This window comes from Panicum hallii, chromosome 8 (genome assembly GCF_002211085.1).
Source record: "Panicum hallii strain FIL2 chromosome 8, PHallii_v3.1, whole genome shotgun sequence".
NCBI classification, from domain to species: domain Eukaryota; kingdom Viridiplantae; phylum Streptophyta; class Magnoliopsida; order Poales; family Poaceae; genus Panicum; species Panicum hallii.
This window is the reverse complement of record NC_038049.1, coordinates 43,962,810-43,983,467: the sequence shown is the minus strand read 5'-3', so window position 1 is coordinate 43,983,467 and position 20,658 is coordinate 43,962,810. Positions and strand designations below refer to the sequence as shown.

Below are 20,658 nucleotides of genomic sequence, written 5' to 3'. Positions count from 1 at the left end.
CTAGATGAGCATTAACAAACAACACATGGGTCATTGCTTAGTTCAGTTGATAGAGTTAGTCAGTTCAGACGCTGAATTAAGAGCACAACAAACATATGGAAAAGTTGTAAACTATCCTCTTAACAAGAAACTAAATATGATGTACAAATTCAAAAGTTGTAAGACTTTCTCCAAGTAAGGAAGACAATAACAAACAGTATTTTTGTCTACAGGATACAGAAAACGTGGTTGGATCTCTAAGACACCGCACCTGTCAATTTTGCATGGTAGACATGGTGAATAAGTGATTTTGTTTTCAACATACCACAGGATGTCCCAGAGACAAAATCAGGCTTTCTCAAACTGTCTATAGGACACCACACAGTGTCCTGCAGGCAAAATCACATATTCACGCTGTCCACCATGCAAAATCAATGGGTACAGTATTCTAGAGAGCGAACCATTAATTTTTCAGTGTCATGTAAAAAATTCTCACTCTTTGCTAGGATTTGGATTGGATAATCTACTTAAAAAGAGTATAAACACTTCTCTTTTAGTAAGTAAGGCTTTCTTAAATTAAAGCTTCTAGAGTGGATTTTTTATTAAAAAATAAAGAAACTTTCTAGAGTGGACTATTGCATCAACTCTCTTTTAGTGAGAATATTTGTTTTTAGAAATGACTGCTAGCATGCACTTTGGGTTTAGATTTATGGCATGCTTATTCAAGAAGTATGTAGTAGCAATGAGTTTTTTTTTATAAAAATGATAGGTACTGTGCCTATACATTTAGAAGGGTTAAAAGACCAAGAACTGTACACCAAGCTGGAAGTTCATACCAGCAGAGAACAAACTAAAAGAAAGAATAAAAAAAAGGAAAGGAAAATGGAAAGGAGGACACATTAGCCAATTCCAGTGGCAGAGTTTCGACGTGATACATCTGAGAAGTAGATCGTCTCTATTCAGTGCATCCACTATATCAGACTATATATTGTTTTCATCCACACAAGTCCCAGATAATCAAACAACACTCATATTTCCATTTCTGCTCCAATCCAAAATCAAGATTCTGACAACATTGTGTCCCATAGATGAAATTACCTGCGGTTTTATGCTTATTATATTTCCATTGCAGTATTAATTCCAGCACACATTCTTTTAGATAATTCTGTAATATATGATGCAATTAATTTAGAGAGGTGTTCCAGACCTTTTTTCTTCTAATTATGTTAGCATTTTCTGGTATGGGTCATAGGTGACATATCAAGCTGAAAACCGTACAGCAATATGGGCTTCTGGTGGGAGCGGAGTTGTGCTTCGCATCAACCTTGGCATGGTCATCCAGAAGAACTCCAGAAGACAACAGCAGCAGAATTCTGATCAGAGCATTGAAGGAAATCTGCTGAAAAATATTGTCTGAACTTCACTTGTGAACCCAGGATGCGGCAGATTTACTTGAACTTTACCTACAAAAAGTAAATGCTCTGGAAAACCAAATAGTGGCTGCCATGTGGGTCTAGGTAATTTCCATCTACCGGTACCGGGGCATGCAAAAAGTGGGCAACACGCAAAACAGAGCACGAGAATAAATGAATGATCAATGGTGACGACTGAAGGATATCCGATGCCAGCAAACCTGAGTGGGCTTCTTCAGTTTCTACAGCGTAAGCACTTGCATCAGCGCGTTGCAAGTTTCTTTGCAAGAACTCACAGTGCTGTATGTAATACAGAGATTTACCAAATATCTACCAGTGCAAATCAGTTGCCAGAAAATCCTAGAAGGAATTGAAGTTCATGAACAGAATCAGGTTGCGCATAAATTGATACAGCAATAAGCCGATGAGTACATTCCAGCTAAATATAGATTGTTTTAAGTTGCATCAAGCTCGATAAGTCAGCCATGATGAGCAAGTGAGCATCTTATACCATGGTCTTGAATGACCATAGTATGAAGTTCATCAGAAATTGAAATTATACCTTAGATAACCTCAGGAACTACACCATTGGATCATGAGTTTAGAGGGGCACATGCTATTGAGTTTATTGGTGACCATGCTACACGTACAACCATTTGAATACAACTGGGGTACAACTCAGGTTCCAACTGTTACTTGATGAAACGCTCACAAATGCATTGGTTCAGATGCATGGTTGTACTCAAAGCATTTGCCATTTTCTCTCAATTGTCCTCGGCTTTCTCAGCAACATGTTCTTGTGCAAAATCATCCAGGTGAGATAATATTAACACCTGCAGAAACAAGAAAAGTAATTAAATATTCCGTTGTCTTGGATGCGAATCAAAGATACAACATGTAAGTAGAGTCAGCAAGCTGAGCCCATTCCTCCACTTCCTGAACCCTAAAAGAACGGCTGAAACATGAATGCATTGCAAGTCAGCAAGCGGGCATTCTCCCTATCACATCAATTTTCCATTTCCAAATTTTATACACGACATCTCATTTCAAGTGATGTATGGCCATATGTATGACTACACAAAATTGACAAACACCTCAAGCATTTAAGCCAAAGAAACTAAGCTTCAGCAAAGGCCTTTTGATTTTTTTGTAGCTGCTGAAGGATAATGCTACTATACATGTAAACCTTCCTGACGCACAAGTATCTACATTTATTTGCAATACAGTTCCGTTTGCTTGTCTGGCAGTTTCCTAGTGTTGTCAAGGTACTCTGTTTTGTGCACAAAGTAGCCAAAGGGTAATTTGGCAACAAAAACTCAAGGTTTGATTACACTATTCCACACACCTTAGCTAAGAATTTCAATAGATTCCTCAATGTACGATTCCCTTTCTTCTGTCCCAGCTTTCATTACGCGTCTTACGAACGTTAGCTATCACCACCACAGTCATGAAACAGGCAAAGGAGTGGCTGGAGACCACCAAGGATTACCCCACGCGGTCACTTGCCCACAGACATGATAAACCCCTAGTCCACAATATCTCCAAATCTGCAAATAACCTCCCAGTCCTCATATAACCTTTAGAGCTCCCTCATTTTCCTTTACTCTTTTCCTGAAATTGTAACCCCTCTGTGAATTATCAATGACCATCGGATCTTGGTCAGAATTCATAACCCACCCCCTGTTCAATGAATTATCAATTTTCCTGAAATTGCAACCCCTCTGTTAATTATCAATATTTCATCAGCGTTTATAACAGATTTTACTCAACAGCACCTCCCTCTTGGGGGAAGTTCACATTATAAATGACGCGGTATTTTCTAAAAAACTACTACCAGCAGTTACAAACAGTGAAGAATTTACAGAAGCAAAACAGATTTTAACTGGTACTTTAGGGTTCTGTACTTCTGTTCAATATATGAATGCTTTTTGTCCAATACTTTAGGGTTCTGTTCAATATACTTTAGGATTCACAGAAGCCTTTGTTAGTGATGCATGAGGTAGATCTGACTGCCACCTATTTTTTTCTCGAATACAGTCTGACATGCATTGCTTATTCAACTTATGTACCACCTTTCTTGTTGCATTTGTTAGACCATGCCTTATAAGCATATGTACTGCTAGCCCCATAAACAGAATTTCTTTAGTATTACTACTAACGTTTAGGGACAAAAGGGTACTTTTAGTTGCAAAAGGACAACCCTACTATACATGTAAATCTTCCTTCCCAACACAGAAGTTCTTGAAAATGCAGTTTCACTTGCTTGTCTAAGTGTTCTCAAAGGGCTAATTTGGTAATTCAGTATGTGCCCAAACTAGCCTACCCAACTTGCCAGCAAAAATATCATTAAGGTTTCATTACAGCATTTCATACACATTTATTAGGGCAGCAGATCAGTAATGGTGGTGGTGGTGTATTGGTGGAACATAATGGCACCAGTCGCCCTCGCCCTCATCAACAGGGCTTGTCGCTACGGCAGGAGGCTCTGACCATGCTAGTCCTTCAGAGAACTTTGATCGAATCTTGCTTCATCCCCTGACAAAGAATAGGCTACCTTTATCTAAGAGGTTTCATCTAGCTAAATTAAGAAACTAGGAAATAGACAACCAACTAGGATTATACAAACTGACTAGATAACTTGCTAAACTAACTTATCACTTTGCATAATACATTAGCTAAGAATTTCAATGAATTCCTAACCATACCATCGCTACCTCATTCGAACTTTTTGAACACTTAGTTTAACACAGAATTTATTCACGGTTTTACTTCAAAGTTCAAACAGTTATATATTGCTTATAGCATGGCTAGTTTATTAAACTAGTAATTCCACTTGGAACTAAGCTTTAAACCACTGTGGTCCAAATAGGGCTATCAAAACATAATCAGTTCACATAAATCAACATGAAGCCAACATATGATGAAATTTGAAGCATTCGAGGACTTCCAGATGGGAGAAAGACGCCTAAACCATAATTTTGTATGTACATGAATAGAATTGACTCTGGTTGCATGCTCAACATTAAAGTGCAAGCACTTTTCACGATAATTTGAAAAATATATTGCTCTCTTTTAAGATCATTTATGGGGCGAGCAGAAACAAAAGATATTCTAACTCCTTAATGTAATAAACAATTGGTGTACAGCCATAAGCATATTATATCTCAAGGAAAGAGCAGATTTACCTGAAATAATATATCTTCATTGCCTTGCTTATAGGCACTTTGCGCACAACAATCCGCTTGTGTCTTCTTCTGAAACAAATCCGTTCTTTGCTAAGATTTGATATGGCCCCTTCATTTTTCCCTTTGTCGAGATAACGGCTATTGGAAGCTGGCCTCTTGATGTCTTCTTTCATGGACTTAACACAATGTAGATCATCTGTTCTTCTGCAGCTGCTTTCACCAGCACATCCAGCTATCTGTGGTTCCTCGTCACCTCTCTTTATCTGCACTTCTCTGTCTGAAGACTTTCCTCTTTCCATGGACTCAACACCAAGTGGGATATCTGCTTCATTGTTGCTGCTTTCAACATTATGCACACCAGATGTCGAGGTCTCCTTCTGGCCACCAGAGGGATTTTCCCCCAAATCATGTGAATGGTCTTTCAAATCATATGGCAGGGGGACACTGTTCAATTTTGCTTGCTCAGTCACACAGCTCTTTTTCTCAGACGATTCAGCATTACAAGTGGAGCTAGCAAGAGAGGAAAGATCATCACCACAGTTTACAATGATGCTTTCATTGGTTTTATCTTCCTCCCTAAAACGTTTCTTCCCTCTTGGTTCTGCGATGATGTCCTTTTGTTGACCCCCAACAGGACCATTCCCTCTGCATGCTGCTGCACCAAAGTCTGAACTTTCTTGAAGCATGGTAGGCTTATCTTCACTCTGAACAGAGGCATGCTCAACACCATCATGAGATTTGTCCTGCTGGTTCATTGGTGGGCCATCATTGGCGCCTGCTAATAAGTCAAAATCTGAAGTTTTTTGAGGCATGATGATTTCATCTTCGAGCTGACCAGAGGCATGCTCAGTACTGTCGCCTGCGGCTAAATCACTATCTGAACTTTCTTGAGGCATGGTAATTCCATCTTCGAGCTGACCAGAGGCATGCTCAGTACTGTCGCCTGCGGCCAAATCAATATCTGAAATTTCTTGAGGCATGGTAATTCCATCCTCGAGCTGACCAGAGGCATGCTCAGCACATTCCTGAAGTTTTTCCTCCTGGTTTGCCAATGGGGTGCCACTGTCGCCTGCGGCCAAATCAATATCTGAACTTTCTTGAGGCATGGTAATTCCATCCTCCAGCTGACCAGAGGCATGCTCAGCACATTCCTGAGGTTTGTCCTCCTGGTTTGCCAGTGAGGTGCCACTGTCGCCTGCGGCCATATCAATATCTGAACTTTCTTGAGGCATGGTAATTCCATCCTCGACCTGACCAGAGGCATGCTCAACACATTCCTGAGGTTTGTCCTCCTGGTCCAGCAGCAGGGTGTCACTGTCGCCTGGAGCTAAATAAAGATCTGAACTTTTCTGTGGCATGGTAGTTCCATCTTTGCCCTGACCCGAGGCATGCTCATCACCTTCCTGAGGTTTATCCTGCTGATTTATCTGTGGGGTGTCACTGACGCCATCACCAGAGGCAAGACTCCCACCTCCCTGAGACCCTGCAGGAGGCAACAAGTAGTGTGTGGAGTTCTCGGAGATGACAGGACGGCCGGCACTTGGTTCAGCATCACTAGTTCCACACTTTGCATCCTTGCGAGCAAGCGGATGAGAGTGAAGCTCATGAGCCTCAGCCAGGAGGCGCCAGGGCCCCTTGACCCACTCGAAAGCAGCTCGCACAGCCATGGAATCGGTGAGCTGAAACCAGGAGTCATCGAGCTTAACCTGCAAAACGAAGCAGTGGCCAATGGATGAAACCAAAGGAAACGAAATTTCCCGCAACGGAATTCACCCAAATTTCATGAACAAGGCAGCCGAAACGAAATTGGCTGCCAAAGATTGAGCCTTTGCACATCCGCATTGTCATTCCGGCGCCATACCTGCAAGGATGTGACGGCGATTGGCCCGGTGCGGGGGAAACAGGCCGCGTGCTCCGCACTCACTCGGCCTGCGCGTTCAATTTGGGGTTTTCAGTTCTTGATTCTTCCAACCACGCCGCACAAAATTAGAAGGAAATTCGTGGGGGAAAAGAGATCGTTTGCAATAGAATCGCAGCAAACAAGAAGCAAAGAAAGAAAAATGCAGATTTTTTTTCTAGCTGGGAGAGCGAGGAGAATGGGGAGGAGATGGAGACTGGAGAGGCACGCACCCTTGAGGTCGGCGACGGTGGTGGCGCCGGCGGGGAAGGAGACGACGAGGCGGGTGCCGAGGGTCGTCTCCAGGAAGACCGTCGCTGCGTCGCCGGCGGCCATCCGCCGACCGGAGGCGGGGGCGGGGGTTGATTTCTCCTCTGCGCCTGCGCGGCTTCGATCGGCCCTTCCCCTTCCGGCGGAGAAAACCCAAGCCACCTGCGGAGCCGTGGGCAGAGTCCGTTTCACCGTCTGTCGCTCGCTATTACAGTTTAGGAATTAACAGGTAACTGCCCGTGCGTTGCAACAGCCAATAGAGAATATTTTGTGCTCCCTCCGTTTAAAAAATAAGTTATTTTAGATTCAAAATTTATTCAAAAATAAATCATCTTACCCTATTTAGAAATTTAGAAAGTGCATATGCATGCAAAAATTAATTAGTGTCAAATATGGTAATTTTATCTTCTTGTTAATTTATTCTAGAGTTTCTAGAATGACTTATGTTTTGGGACGGATGAAGTATGATTGCTGCGAGGCTCATCATTAAAAATTTTAAAATTTAATATAATTTATACTGAACTTCAAGTCACCTAGCATCAAAGCTCTAAAACTCTAGTGCAAGCTATACTGAGCTCCAAGTCACCTAGCATCGCTGTGTTGTGAAAACCATATTCTGCAACCATGATCCTTTGCTTAGTTGTTATATCTACCATGCTTACCAACAGAAAATATAAGCATTACGAGGAGGAAAATTATAGAGAAATTGTATCCTGTCAAAAATACTTGACACATATAAGAACTCAGGGCCAACAAAATGCAAGAGAACAATTTTACTAGGAGGAAAAATCTATTTCAACAACATTTTTGTACCAACAGTGGCGTAATCTAGATGGCTTCTTCTAGCAAAGAGGTAACAGAAAGCCTAAGGACCTAATTTTCAAATCTATTGATATAATGATAAACTCTTTGTACTCAAAACATATTTACTGGAAGTCATAGCATAAATGCTATCAGCTATTTACGAGAGAGGTAAACTCAACTTCGTTCTTTTTATTGTGGTATAGATTAATTGTACAGCAGGTGGTGGTACTCTTTTTTTTTGAAAAACTAATGGTACTCATTTTTCATTTTCAGCTGATGAGTACAAAAAATGGTACACTTATTATGGTAAAATATAATATCATTATTATGAATGGCATCTATTTTCGTACAAAAATTAAGGCATAGTTTAAGCTACAACTAGAGCTGGCAATTCGTACATGCAATTTTTGGACACGCATCACAATCTTTGGGAACGGCACGAAAAAATTTAGATCGTGGCACATCACAATCACTATTGCTCGCTCGACCAAGCATGTGGTCCATGGATTGTGAAGATGGCACAGAGCTTGCTTGAGCTTGTCAAGAGGCATTCAGATTGTATTGTACTACTGTAGTTCTCAAGAGGCAAATAGGCAATCAGTTAAAAACTTTGTATTTTACTGTACTACTGTGGTCTTTCTGAGGCATTCAGTTAAAATTATTTTCTGAACCTCACCTGAACTTGCCAACGCCACACTTCACTGATGTATTATGAGCTTTCTAACTAGCGAATCCAATCGAAGAACTAGAAGAAATTAATTTCGAGATGAGAAGTTATAAATTTCAAGATCAACCAAACATGAACATCTGAAACATGAACTACTGTACTCATGGTACTGCCTGCTTCTTGTCAATCGCAGTCAACAACTCAAAATCTTGCAAAAAAATTCAGGAACTATGCCCGTATCCACACATGCATACTTATTCTCTGAAGGTACAACTTTTCCATGCTTGTGATCAGTGACGAATCCAGCAGCCAAGTGAAAAGGGGCTCATCCCCCTTATCTTCTTCTTCCTCCCATTCTCTTCTTCTCCCTCCCATCTTCTTCTTCATTCCTTATTCCCAAAAATAAAGTAGGATTTAGGGGATATCCATTGATTTTAGGAAGGTAGGGGGGCTTGATCCCTCTAGCCCCCTTAGATCCGCCCCTGTTTGTGATCTCTTTCACAAATCAGAAGCGGAACACAACTTTTAGAATTGGACCCAGCCATTGTGGCCGGTTCATCTTCAGCGTCACTACACAATAACGCCCTATCGGATTTATCTTGTACAACCCACCACTGAACCGCTCTGATTGGGATCAGCTCACCCTCACCACTGTATGTTGCTTTGACCACAGATCACCCTGCAGATTCTGAACCTCCCAATGTTTAAGATGCATGTTCTCTATCTCCCCTTGATTGGCTGTTTACCTTGCTGAATCAGGAGCGAGCAACCCGACCACTAGGGATGCAAATAGTATCTCATGGTGTTTTATGGGACAACTAAATAATTACGATGTCATACCATCCTAGTTTATTTCTTCTCCTAAATTAATTACATACAATACTGACGGTGGGTGAGAACCGCGAGCGGGGTTTCGTTGAACCCCCGTTTAAAAATTTGGCTAGGGGCTAAACGCGATGATCCCCTTGGGCAGCACGTATGGTGAGCACAAAGAGATTTTTACCTAGGTTCGGGCCTCCCGGAAGATAATAGCCCTAAGCGGGCTTTAGGGCGATTGAAGTCGGCTTTGGTTAGGAATTTAGAATTGACTCTTCACTTAAGCTGCAACTTACAACGTATGGTCGTCGCCATCGTGTTGCGTTTCCTTTGCTTGGCATCGCCGTTGCAAACGGTCGAGCGTCGTTGTTGCCATTGCCATCGTTGCGCAAGGTCATGTTGCTATGCGAGCCCGGAAGCTCTCATGGGGCCGATCAGGTGAAGTCTGATCACCGAGGATGTGCCACCGCGCGGCTCTGAGGCCTTGGTCCCGTGCTACCCCGGGCAGTCGCAGTCGTCCTAAGCTGCTCTGAACGCGTGGACTGAGCTTAGGCAGTGCAGCATTGAGCTGACAACCGCGTGCGTGGGCATGAGCCCCTGCGAGAAAAACATGGGACAGCGGTGAGCTCGCGTCGTACTTACATGAGTGCGCTCATGGATGCGCATGCTCACGCCAAAAGATTCAAGCAAACAGGAGATGGATGATTGAGTAATTAATAAATGATTAATTACTTAGCTTCTGGACTTTGGGTCATCAGCAACGTGCAACCTTGAGGACAGCTTGCGTGGTCGGCGCATCCTGTAGCCCGTCAACTCTTGTTCGGTGACTTGGGTTTGCGCCAATACTGCTGCTCGGGGGACTGCGCGTGGCCAAGAACCTGGGCCGTAGTTCGGCTCATGGAGGCCATTGCGGCCGCCCATAACTTGGCGTCGTCCGCGCATGTGTCGCTGCCACTGATACCTCAGCATGCCAGGAGCCCTCATCATCGACCTTGGCGTCGCCGCTACTCCGCCTTGACTCGCTTGTCGCGGTGCCGTCTGTGGCCGCAGCGGCGACGTCGTTGCACGAGATTAAGTGTGGCCACCGGTAACTCGAGGTCGCAACCCGGGGTAGTCGCCGGCTTGCTTGGAGTCGTTTCTGTCCCAAGCTCGATCAGCATCTCGGGGTGGCGACCGCACGTCGTCGGGCCCTTCCTGGCAGCCCGGGGCCACAGCCGGCATGGCGCTTGCTCCCCGGAGGAGGTGCATGGTCGCGTTGGTCGGTCGACTCCGGGACGTGGCTTGCTGGGATAACTTGCATGGTCTATGGCAACGAGAGCTCCCGCGAGTAGCCCCCAGGCCCGGGGTCGTGTGGGCAAAGCGGCCGCGTACGTGTTCTTAGGGTGGCAGCGGTACGTGCCCTAGGGCCCGAGGGGGACACGCCCGAACACCCCAGGAGCCACGGCATGCTAGCACCACGTTCGGCCCTCACATGTGCTGGTGTTACCCTCCTGCTTTCATCATAACAGCCAGGAAAGCTTCGAGGAACAAAATGAAAGGAAGATAGATCATAGTCTTAGTTCATTAAATACTTAGCTTTTTGTCGTGTGTGTTGGTAATGCACGAGCAGCTTGCGCGGTCACCGAACCTCGGGGTCCGCACGCTCGGATTCGGCGACCCGAGGTCGCGTCAACCCGACTGCTCTAGAAAGTTGCTCGAGGCCAAGAACCCGGTACGCAGCTTCGTCTGAGGATATTGCCATCACCGTGTGGCACTCGGCATCATCTGTGCATTGCCATCGTCGTGTCTATCTCAACATCGCCACCTGTGTTGGGGTTGCGGTCCTGGCACCGTCCTCGTGGCATGGGGTCATCACTGTATCGTGCCAGGTGCTGTCGCCAATGACTACTACGACGTTGTTGTCGTCACGCAAAATCAAGCGCGGTCGACAGCAACTCGGGGTAGTTGCCCATGGTGGCCATTGTCATCACGGAGTCGTTGCCGCCCCGAGCAGGGTCGTTGTCGGTGGCTCGGGACCAGCAGGCTACCATCAGAGCACCAGTGCACCGCGACGTGCTCAGCGGCAGCGCCACACGCCGTGTACATCCCGGGATAGCGTCCCGAGGGAGCTCAGGGAGCCGCGTGGGGGATCGCAAGAGGTCAACCCCCGGGCTCTCGCGAGCGGGACAGGCACGCTAGCTAGCGGTATCCAAGCATACGTCGCTTCCACCGGAGCACACACGAGCAGCTCGGCACACGGTCGCCCGGAGCAATAAGCTGACATGCAGCCAACTCAGCTTGTGGGTCGGATGCTCGTCCGGCCCGAGGCCTTTAGTTGCTTCGCCGGGATGCGGCGCAGCAAAGGTCATCGGAAATGCTGGGAAAGAAGAAACAACGCCATAGCCCCCTACCTGGCACACCAACTGGCGGTGGGTGAGAACTGCGAGCGGGGATTTGTGGAACCCCGTTTAGAGATTCGGCCGGGGGCTAAACGCGTTGATCCCATTGGACAGCACGTATGGTCAGCACAAAAAGATTTTTACCTAGGTTCGGGCCTACCGGAGGATAATAGCCCTACGTCTTGCTTTTCTGTATATTTTGTGGGTGTGCATGAACTAGAGAGTACACAAGAGCCGAGCTCGTTCTCTACCTCTCGAATCTTTTTGGAGCTAGCCGCCCCCTTCCCTGCCCTAGGGTCTCCTCTTTTATAATCAAAGAGGCATCCCTATAACGAGCTGTACACAGAGAACCAATGAGGTGTTGCCTCTACGAGTGACATGCCCTTCATGCATGGACCTTCTTTTTTAATGCGTACAGGTGCATATACGTGGGCACACGCTTTCATGCGGCTCATGTATTCCTGTGGAGGAGTTCTCTTTGATTCTGTCTTGTCATATCTTGGTGCATGCATGTATGCAGAGGGGGCTATTTAGTGCCGCCTGCCCTGCCGGCTGTCGAGCGCTTTGGAGCGACGGCAGCTTCGTGTTCCCTCGGCGTCCTTTCGTAGTAGCATCCCGGGGTTCTTGGCCTCTCGGAACCTGAGAGTCAGGTGGGCCTATCTTGTGGCCTAGCATCCGGGATCCTTTCGTAGTAGTATCCCGAGATCCTCCGGACTCCCAAGACCCGAGAGTCATGCGGACCTACCTGTGGCCCAGCCTCATGTGGCGGGCGAGCGTCTCCATCACTTGCGCCGGGAACCCCCGTTCTCTTAGCACTGATAAATATCATTCTAGTTTATTTTATCAAATTTTTTGATGGATCCGATCAGCCAAAAATAAATATAACTTGGCGGCGGGTCGCTGCCGGCGACGGTGGCAATTAATGGCTATCCTGCTGACGAGTATATCACCATTATGTTGCTTTGACCGCAGACCACCCTGCAGATGCTGGACCTCGCAACGCTCCGGACGAATGATCTCTATCTCGCCATGAGAGATTGGTTGTTTACCTCGCCGGATCAGTAGCGAACAACCCGACGACGGTGGCAGCGGCTAGTCCTGCTGACGAGTGAGCTCCAAATCTTCCTAGACACCAAGCCGGACCCAGACATGTTGACATGACAGCAGGAGCACTCAGCCGTTCTGCGCCACTCGCTTCCAGGCGACGTATGGCGGACCAGCTCGGTCAGAGTCCGAGCTGAACAATTACGTCTCGGACCCGCCACCACCCCGCCGTCGGATCGGAGCTCGCCATGCCCGGCCGGTGCAAGCTCAGTCACGCCGCGAATGGCGCACGCCACTGGCGTTCGGTGCTACGTCTCCAGAAGATGTTGGATGCGCAGGGTGCGGATTTGAGGCTCTGGATGGCGCGGCCGTGCGGGGACGGCGGCGGCGGCGGCCCGGCGACGGGCGGCGCTGGACGGGTGGGGAGCAGAAATTCCGAAACAGGGTGTTTTCGCAAATAATCGGATCGTGATTAATAATCGCGATCCGAATTAGGGGGCGATTTGCAATTGGTAGGGGGTATTTTCTAAATATTTGGATCGATATCTATAATCTCGATCCAAATTAGGGGGTTATTTGAAAATATGCAGGGGTATTTTTAAGAACAAATCCTGGATCGCTATCCAATCCTCCACAGCAGCTCGCCGGAGGGCCGCCTGATGCCGGCCGTCCCTTGGGTACCTCATCTTCCTCCTTTCCGTCTCGTATCCGTCCCATATCGCGTGGATCGACGGTGTTCGGAGCCTGAAGAGGCGGCCAATGTCTGTTCTGACAAGAAACACCGCATCGCCTCATGCCGCGCGCGGCTCGCCGGAGCGGCACCGCTATCCGGCCGCCCCTCGCTTCCATTCCCTTACTCCTGGAGGCCTCAGCGCCGCACCTGCTTGCATCTAGCCATGGCCACGCCCCACGGCCGTGCAGCTGCCCGGTTCCGGACCCCAGAGGCGAAGGGACCGGCCGAGTGATGGCCGGGCACAAAGCTCTGCGACTAAACAAATTGCCAGACATGGCGCATCGATCCCAGAACATTAGCACGAATTCTGGATTCCCTTAACTCGTTACCATTTCCTGAGCAGCAACGCAAGAAGTAAACCATGAATCTCTTGCTGTTACAACTTACAATGCATCGATGAAGTTTCTTCTCTCTTGCAGCAACCAGCTGAAGCATCGGATCACCATTCAGTCTCTCCATCGGTGGCCGCAGCTGGGGTTGCAGCAGACGAAGAAGAGCGTCATGCCTTCCTCGCCCCTCGCCGTCGCCTGCGCCAACGATCCAAACATGGTGGCTGTCAAGTCAGGCCTTGACTCTGAACCAACTGAACGAAGACAGGCATCAGGCATGGTGTTGACCTGGAAGAAGACAGCCTCGCCGTGGCCGCAGGCGGCGCAGCGGACGGACTTGGTGCGCGGTAGTGTGGGCTCGGAAGCGACGTCCTCGAAGAGCACCTGCGTGAACTCGCCGGCGGCGTGGTCCACCACGTTCCGGTACACGCAGTTGCTGTCGGACACCTCCTGCGGAGAGCAGAAGTTTCAGACAGGGTACTTGCAAGGCCATGACAAGTTCAGAGTGACTGCTCTTAAATTCAGATGCTCTGGACCTAAAACAGTATAGTTCTGCAGAATCTGAAAGATAATTTCAAATCTTTGAGCAGATAATGGATTAGAGGAAGGTAAATATGGATGGGGAATCAGGTAACCTGGTGGTCACAGTTCCTGCAGGCATAGAGAAGCACCTTGTTATCCCTGTCCTCCTTGGGGTACAGTATGTTGTTGCTGCATGCATGCACCCATTAAAAAAAGCAGAGAGCTTGTTCATGAGCCAATCCCCTCTTGGGAAAAACAATCAAGAAAGGAGTAAACTGGCTGAGCATATGAATCAATCACCGTCAATCAGCTCACCATTCCCGGCAGAACTTCATGGTGCTCATGGTTGCTCCTGCTGCACCCTATCCGCCCTCTCCTGCTCTGCTCTGACTGTATCAGTGATCCGAGACGGCTGACAAGTAAATTCAGATGCTATTTGTAAGAGACCATTGAAGTATACAAAGAAAATATTTGCAGAATCTCACCTGACTTGCTGCTGCTGGTCGAGGCTGATGCCAAGTCGTGTAGTCTGGAGGAACCTGGTGGAAGAAGTGAGCAGTTGGCTGGAGATGCAGTGTGTCGTAGCATCAGGTGATTTTGTGGGGGGCGTTTTGGTCTTTCGCTTTCAAGGATCGGTCGAGCTGTCTGGTCGTCTACTGATCCACTAACTACTAGAAGCAGCTCCGTCTCGCTTGAAGCTTTGATTTGATTTTTTTTTTCTTTTTTGGCGAAAGCTCGAATACATGCTCTAGTGTAACTTTAATGATTGTACTTTAACAGTTTTAGTTGTGTTTGGTATCAATTGGATGGCTATCACAGCACCAGCACCTACAGAACGAGCATGTAAGCAAATGCAAGCAGTAAAGGGCATGGCTTCAACTTAAATTTAAACCAGTAGGCGGTAGTACGTATTAGACTTTGTAGTACTAATTAGTGTAATTACCTATATGCAGGCCACGACCATATTTTATTTTCTTATTCTTGCAATAGAAAAACATCAGTAAACCTCATTTGCCTATGGTAGTTTGACTATGACATGCATTCATTTTTAATCGGTAAAGTGTGTCGTATCAGTAAAAGTCAGGGCTCTTTCTTTCTTTCTTTCTTTCTTTATTTCTTTCTTTTTTGAATTGGAAAACCAAGTTCTGTGCTCGGGATGTGGTTAGATTTGGCTTGGGCCGAATATGCGGCTAGCCTAACATCACTGGGCTTTACCTTTTAACAACGCCCACCATCTTGGTTGGGCTGGGCCTGATATCCGTCAGCATGAAACGCACATCAAATCAATTATTTGCGGTGTATTTTCCAGCTAGGCTTATTTGGGCCGGAGTGTATTTGCGGTGGCTCCCCCAAAGACTTCAAAACGGGAAAGTTGGTCGAACATCTACTAGTCATGCGGTCAACATCTACTACTGATGCTGCTGAAGAGTTCTCTGTCCAAGCTTCAAGGGGGCCTAGTTGGTGAGATGATCTATTTTTTATCTCAGGAGTCAGGACCTAGTTGATCATGTTGTGTAACTTCGTCCTGTTGGACCTGACCTTGAGCCACGCGATTCCTATCTTTGTTCAGGTACAGCTGCTTTTTCAGATATGACGACTGAATCAGCAATCAGTTCATGCTGAGCACCCAGGGAGAGCTTCGATCTCATCGATGGACCACGCAAGCGCGCCGGTCATGTGCCGACAGTGATGACCAGGCATTCACGGCCGGCCCCCGATGAGGCCTCCCCGATCGTTCCCAGCGCCGCGGATCGTTCCGTCGGCAGCACGAGAGGCCCTGGTCGACGGCGCCGATCACCAGGCACGTTAGTTTAGCTAGCGGCGCGCGAGGTCGTGCCAGCACGCGTTCCGCCGTGGCAGAGAACGGAACGGCGGCGAGAGCGAGACTGACGGGAGCCTTTCAGCAGCGCGCGCGGTCGCCGCTCGCTTCGCCATGCTTGTGTCCGATCTGACACGGCTGCCAGGGACAAAGGGGTGGTTGGTAAATAAAATACCCCCAACCCTGGGTGTGGGTATAGTTGGTCAAATAGGCCGCCCGGCACGATCCGGTCCTAGCCCTGCTCGGCCCAAGCATGATACAGCCCGGCCCTATCCGACACGATCAGTTAGTCGAGCCATGCCGGACCACCCGACGTGCCATGGCTCCGGCACGACCCTAAGCCCTCATAACAGGGCCGGGCCGGGCCGCTCGGCACGCCGGGCCCTACGTGCCCATGCCGGCCAGGCACGATACCACAAATCACCACCTATTCAACTCCTGCTCTATGTACCAAGTTGAAAACATAAATCATTCAAGCAGTACCAAATTAAAAAATTTTATAATTCAGAAGAAAAAGAAAGAAAGACAAGCATAGAGACAAAAGATGATACAAATACTGAATATTATTGAGCTTTAGTGCAATGGCTGCCTCATTAAAAATCAATCTACATAAAACCTTACACTGGTGAGAAAACCCTAGATAGGAAAAGAGTACAGCCCAGCTCAAGTCAAATAGTTCAAGTTCTTCAACCACATTATAGTGCAGTTACAACACCAGCATTAATATTACATTTACACATTGAGACCATCAAGATAAAGATCTTTGAATGCAGCTTCAAATTCCTTATCCTCCACTGAGTGTTGGGGTCTTGCTTGACCAGCTTTCCAATCCTTGATGCAGGAGAGCATCTCCACCATCTTCGGGGTCAGTCGACGCCGCCTTTCTTTAATGATCCTGCTAGTAAGATTAAATGCAGATTCTGAAGAGATAGTAGAAATAGGAACAGTCAAAACATCCTTAGCTAAGATCGAAAGCACTGGATAGGTTAGTTTGTGCTCATGCCACCAGGTTAAGATGTTGAAATCGTCATCATCATATTGGTCCACATTGTCGCTATCTAAATATGAAGACAATTCAGATCCAGTATCAAGACCAGCAGTAGTGCTTGCTGCATTCAGCAAGGCACTTGCTGAGCTTCTTCTAGATAGCGAGGGGATGGAGGAAGTACCGGTACCAAAACCAACAGATAAACTTGAAGCACCACCACCATCAGATGCAAAAATCTTACCCCAAGCTATTTTCTTCTTACCAGAAGAGGGTTGCTGTGCAGGCTTCTACAATCTCACTATACCAAACTTAATATCATACTTGTTAAACATGGTTGCAAACTCATCTCTTACCTTAGTGAAGTAAGTATAATAATAAGTACCAGTGAGTTTAGCTAACAGCTGTAATATAATGTTGAAACCCCTTAATTTAGCTCTAAGATCCAATACGAATGCAACAGAATAAAGTATGGGAATATCTCTCTAGTACTTCAGATATTTATCTTTCATAGGGACTACAATATTTCTAAGCAAGTTATCATTCTCATAAAAATTTAGGTGGCCAGTAATCTTAATTATATGAAGCAGTATTAGTGGACATGTAGAATAGTAAACACTAGAGAGTGCAATAGTTGAATCATAAAAAGTTCAAGATATTCTAAGATCTTCTCACCAAAATACCAACGTGCTTCAATCAAAAGTATAGGGTCACAATGTCCCCTAGGATAGTGAGTTTGGACGAACACACTGAATGTGTCCTTATAAGGGATAAAATGCTTAAGCATAAGGTAGGTAGAGTTCCACCTCACCTCCATGTCCAAACCAAACTTTCTAGACCTTTTACCAGTAGCAACGCAATAGCTTTTGTATGCAGCAATGTGCCGGTTAGAAGAGTTTAAGAACGAAATTGCAGTTCTAAAAGCCTCTAGGTTGAAGCCAGACTTAACAATCAGATTAATAATGTGACAGGCACAACGTTGATGCAAGAAGAGTTCACCAACATAAGTAGACAATCTAGGTCTCAGTCTTTCCACAGCATTAGAATTAGCAGAGGCATTATCCAAAGTTACAGCAAACACCTTGTCAGTCAGAGCATACTCCTCAAGCACAGTCAGCAAATGCGTAGCAATATTCCCAACATAGTGGGACACATCAATGAGCCTAAGACCAATTATTGTTTTTTCTAATTGCCAATCAAAGTTAACAAAATGGGCAACCACACTAAGTTAGTCCTCCTTAGCATTTCCAGACCAAATATCAGATGTAAGAGCAACAGAAGAAACCCCATAACTCAAAGCCTCAACAAGCTTAGCACGACAATCAGCATAATACTTCACAAGATCTCTAGTCGTGGTCTGCCTAGACATAGGAACAAACCTAGGGGTTGTGAGAAATCTTAATGTACTCCTCAAAAGCATCAGTCTCACCCAAAAAATAGGAAGATCAAGTCTAGCAAGCAAACGACAGATCTGGACACGAGCAACCTCGGCATTATACTCCCAATGACGCACACTACCATCAAGATTAAACTGGATCATGGTTTGAGACATACGAGACTCACAAGACTTAGCATTTCTAACTTCACATCTCTCTATGCCGTTGCAAATGACCGGTACCATTGGAAGACACACCAGAGTAGATAGTTTTGCAATGCTTGCACACAGCTTGGAAGCGAATGTTCTTACCATCCACAATTTTGTAGACCTTGTCGAAATCATTCCAGACATCAGAGGTGCAGGAGTGCTTCCTCTTGGCGCCGGTGGCCATGGTCACGGGCTCGGCACAAGCACCAGCCGTAGCTCCAGCCTCATCACCAGCTGCAGCACTCGCGCCATCGGCTGGTCTAATCCCTCAACAGCCTACAAAAGAACAAGAACAGAAGAACAAGACTAAGGAAATGGGGTTTACCTGCCGCGGGACCGAAGAACCAGAGCAGTCGATGAGGTCAACAACCAAACGGCCCTCTAGTTCCTCACGACTTCATAGATCGACAACCGATCTGCGCAGCCGGAGCACCATAGCGGCCACTAGATGAAGCAAAAAGATCAGGGCACCAGGATCTATGAGACCACGAGAAGAAGCGCTAGAGCGAGAACACAAGAACAAGACCAAGGAAATGGGTCTGACTTCTACCTGCTGTGAGACCGGAGCACTAGAGCGATCGGCGAGGTCAACGAACGAACCTTGGAGCCTCTGGTTCCTTACGGCTTCACAGATTGGTAACAGTTCTGTGAGACCGGATCACTGGAGCACCATGGCGGCCGCCGAGTCGACGAGAGGTTGAGAGAGCTGCAGATCTAGAACACAAGCGAGCTCGAGATCCAGTGGTAGGAGCGGAATGGAGAGAGCGAGGTGAGAGCTGGAGGCGAGGAGTCGGTCAGGGTGTGGAAGAGAGGCCGCCGGTGGCCGCTGCCGGCCGCTGGAGAGCTGGAAGAAGAGCAGCTAGGGTTTCGAGAGAGCGAGGTGTTGGGAGGCTAGGAGGCGAGCTAGGCTTTGGGGTGCTAGGATAGGCTTTGGGGTGCTGGGGCGGTCGGCGTGCGGGGCATATATATGCCCTCCTCCCAACGGCCAGTGGGCTGGGCCAACAGCTAGCAGACGGGACGGGGAAGGGGGGTGGTAATGGCTAGTAGGCCGCCATCAGGCCTAGCCCTTAGTCGGGCCATGCCCGGTCCAACATTATGGCCCGGGGTGGCAGCCTAGGCACGGCCTGCTCCATCGTGCCGGGCCGTCCCAGGCACGAATGCCATTGTGCTAGGCTTTTTTCAGACCGGGCTTCGTCCCGCAAACGTGTGGGCTCCCTTAGCGCCTCCGCTGCTGCCATGCCTGCGCGGTTGCTAGCTAGATGGCCGGCCGGACGAGTTCCCTACGCACCGTACATGTTCGCGGCATTGACGCCTCCAGGTGAGCAGAGCACCGCGCGTCGAGGGAATTAGTCGCCGGCCAGGGCCAGCACATCGGCGACCTTCCCGAGTCCTGAGCTGCTGGCTGGGGTTCCCTAGCCGATCGAGCGGACAACGTGCGCCAAGCTAACACGAGCGGGCGCGGAGCAGTGGGTGCCGGGATGCTGATCCTTCTCAACTGTGACATCTGAATCACGGGTTCACAACTATGGAGCTGCTGCTCTCGGTGAAGCACGGACAAAACAAATAAGGATATGGAGGCGAGTAATCAGAAAGCCTGACCAGTGGGCCATAATAAAGTAAAATGATGTGTTGGAATCTGTGAAGAGTTGTATGTATGATCTCTATTGTTTGTGTATACTAGATGATATGGCTTGACAAAGCTTACTGGACTTGCGTAGAGGGCTGCTGCCGCACGTCCTCGATCTGCAACAATCCCAAATTTCTCTCTTTTTTTTGGATTTTTTTCCTCTCGGTAGTTTACCATCCCTACGAAGTTCTAACTTTACACAAATTTTACATGTAACTTCTCGTGACAACTTCTCAAGAGGACATTTTCAGAGTAATACGCATTGGCATAACTTTTTAGTACAACTTCTATAGTAGAAAACTTTTCTGGTGATCTCTTCGAACAAAATTGTCCAAAAAATTTTAAATACAACTTTTACAAAAACAAGAATTCTAGAAAATCTTTTGAAGCATAACTTATATACACCCTGATATAACGTTTCGTGAAGATCTCACAACTTATTATATAAATAAGTTTTTGAGAAAACTTACCAAAGCACAAATTATATCAGCATGTTTTCTCGATGCTTCCTCGAATTAGTTTCCCAAGTGACTTATTCTAAAAAAACTAGGAAAATAAAACTGAAGGGAAAAAATGAAAGAAAGAGCAGAGCAGGGCCCCTACGCA

General features: G+C 46.9%; 2 protein-coding genes across 7 annotated transcripts; both read right to left on the bottom strand.

The window, feature by feature from the left end:
* Window positions 1–1,800: 1,800 nt before the first annotated feature.
* Window positions 1,801–8,241, bottom strand: LOC112902105. Of its 4 annotated transcripts, none has more exons than XR_003230483.1 (5): window positions 6,707–6,948; window positions 6,438–6,505; window positions 4,577–6,282; window positions 3,765–3,926; window positions 1,801–2,224 (listed from the first exon to the last, which is right to left on the bottom strand). XR_003230483.1 is itself a non-coding variant. In XM_025971028.1 (5 exons), exons 1-5 carry the CDS (start codon window positions 6,807–6,809, stop codon window positions 2,218–2,220), a joined length of 1,758 nt encoding a protein of 585 aa, XP_025826813.1. In that variant the 5' UTR covers window positions 6,810–6,948; the 3' UTR covers window positions 1,801–2,217. The 4 variants fall into 4 exon arrangements, 3 of the variants coding, with proteins under 3 accessions (XP_025826813.1, XP_025826814.1, XP_025826812.1); XM_025971028.1 differs by lacking the exon at window positions 3,765–3,926 and having other exon boundaries at window positions 4,577–5,519; window positions 5,646–6,282; XM_025971029.1 differs by lacking the exons at window positions 3,765–3,926; window positions 6,438–6,505 and adding an exon at window positions 8,224–8,241.
* Window positions 8,242–12,994: 4,753 nt separating this feature from the next.
* Window positions 12,995–14,592, bottom strand: LOC112902129 (DNA-directed RNA polymerases II, IV and V subunit 9B-like). 3 transcript variants are annotated; one of them, XR_003230486.1, is made up of 6 exons: window positions 14,522–14,592; window positions 14,352–14,426; window positions 14,150–14,225; window positions 13,803–13,964; window positions 13,573–13,712; window positions 12,995–13,492 (listed from the first exon to the last, which is right to left on the bottom strand). XR_003230486.1 is itself a non-coding variant. In XM_025971061.1 (5 exons), exons 2-5 carry the CDS (start codon window positions 14,378–14,380, stop codon window positions 13,632–13,634), a joined length of 348 nt encoding a protein of 115 aa, XP_025826846.1. In that variant the 5' UTR covers window positions 14,381–14,426; window positions 14,522–14,592; the 3' UTR covers window positions 12,995–13,631. The 3 variants fall into 3 exon arrangements, 1 of the variants encoding a protein (XP_025826846.1); XR_003230485.1 differs by having other exon boundaries at window positions 12,995–13,440; XM_025971061.1 differs by having other exon boundaries at window positions 12,995–13,712.
* Between the last annotated feature and the right edge of the window lie 6,066 nt (window positions 14,593–20,658).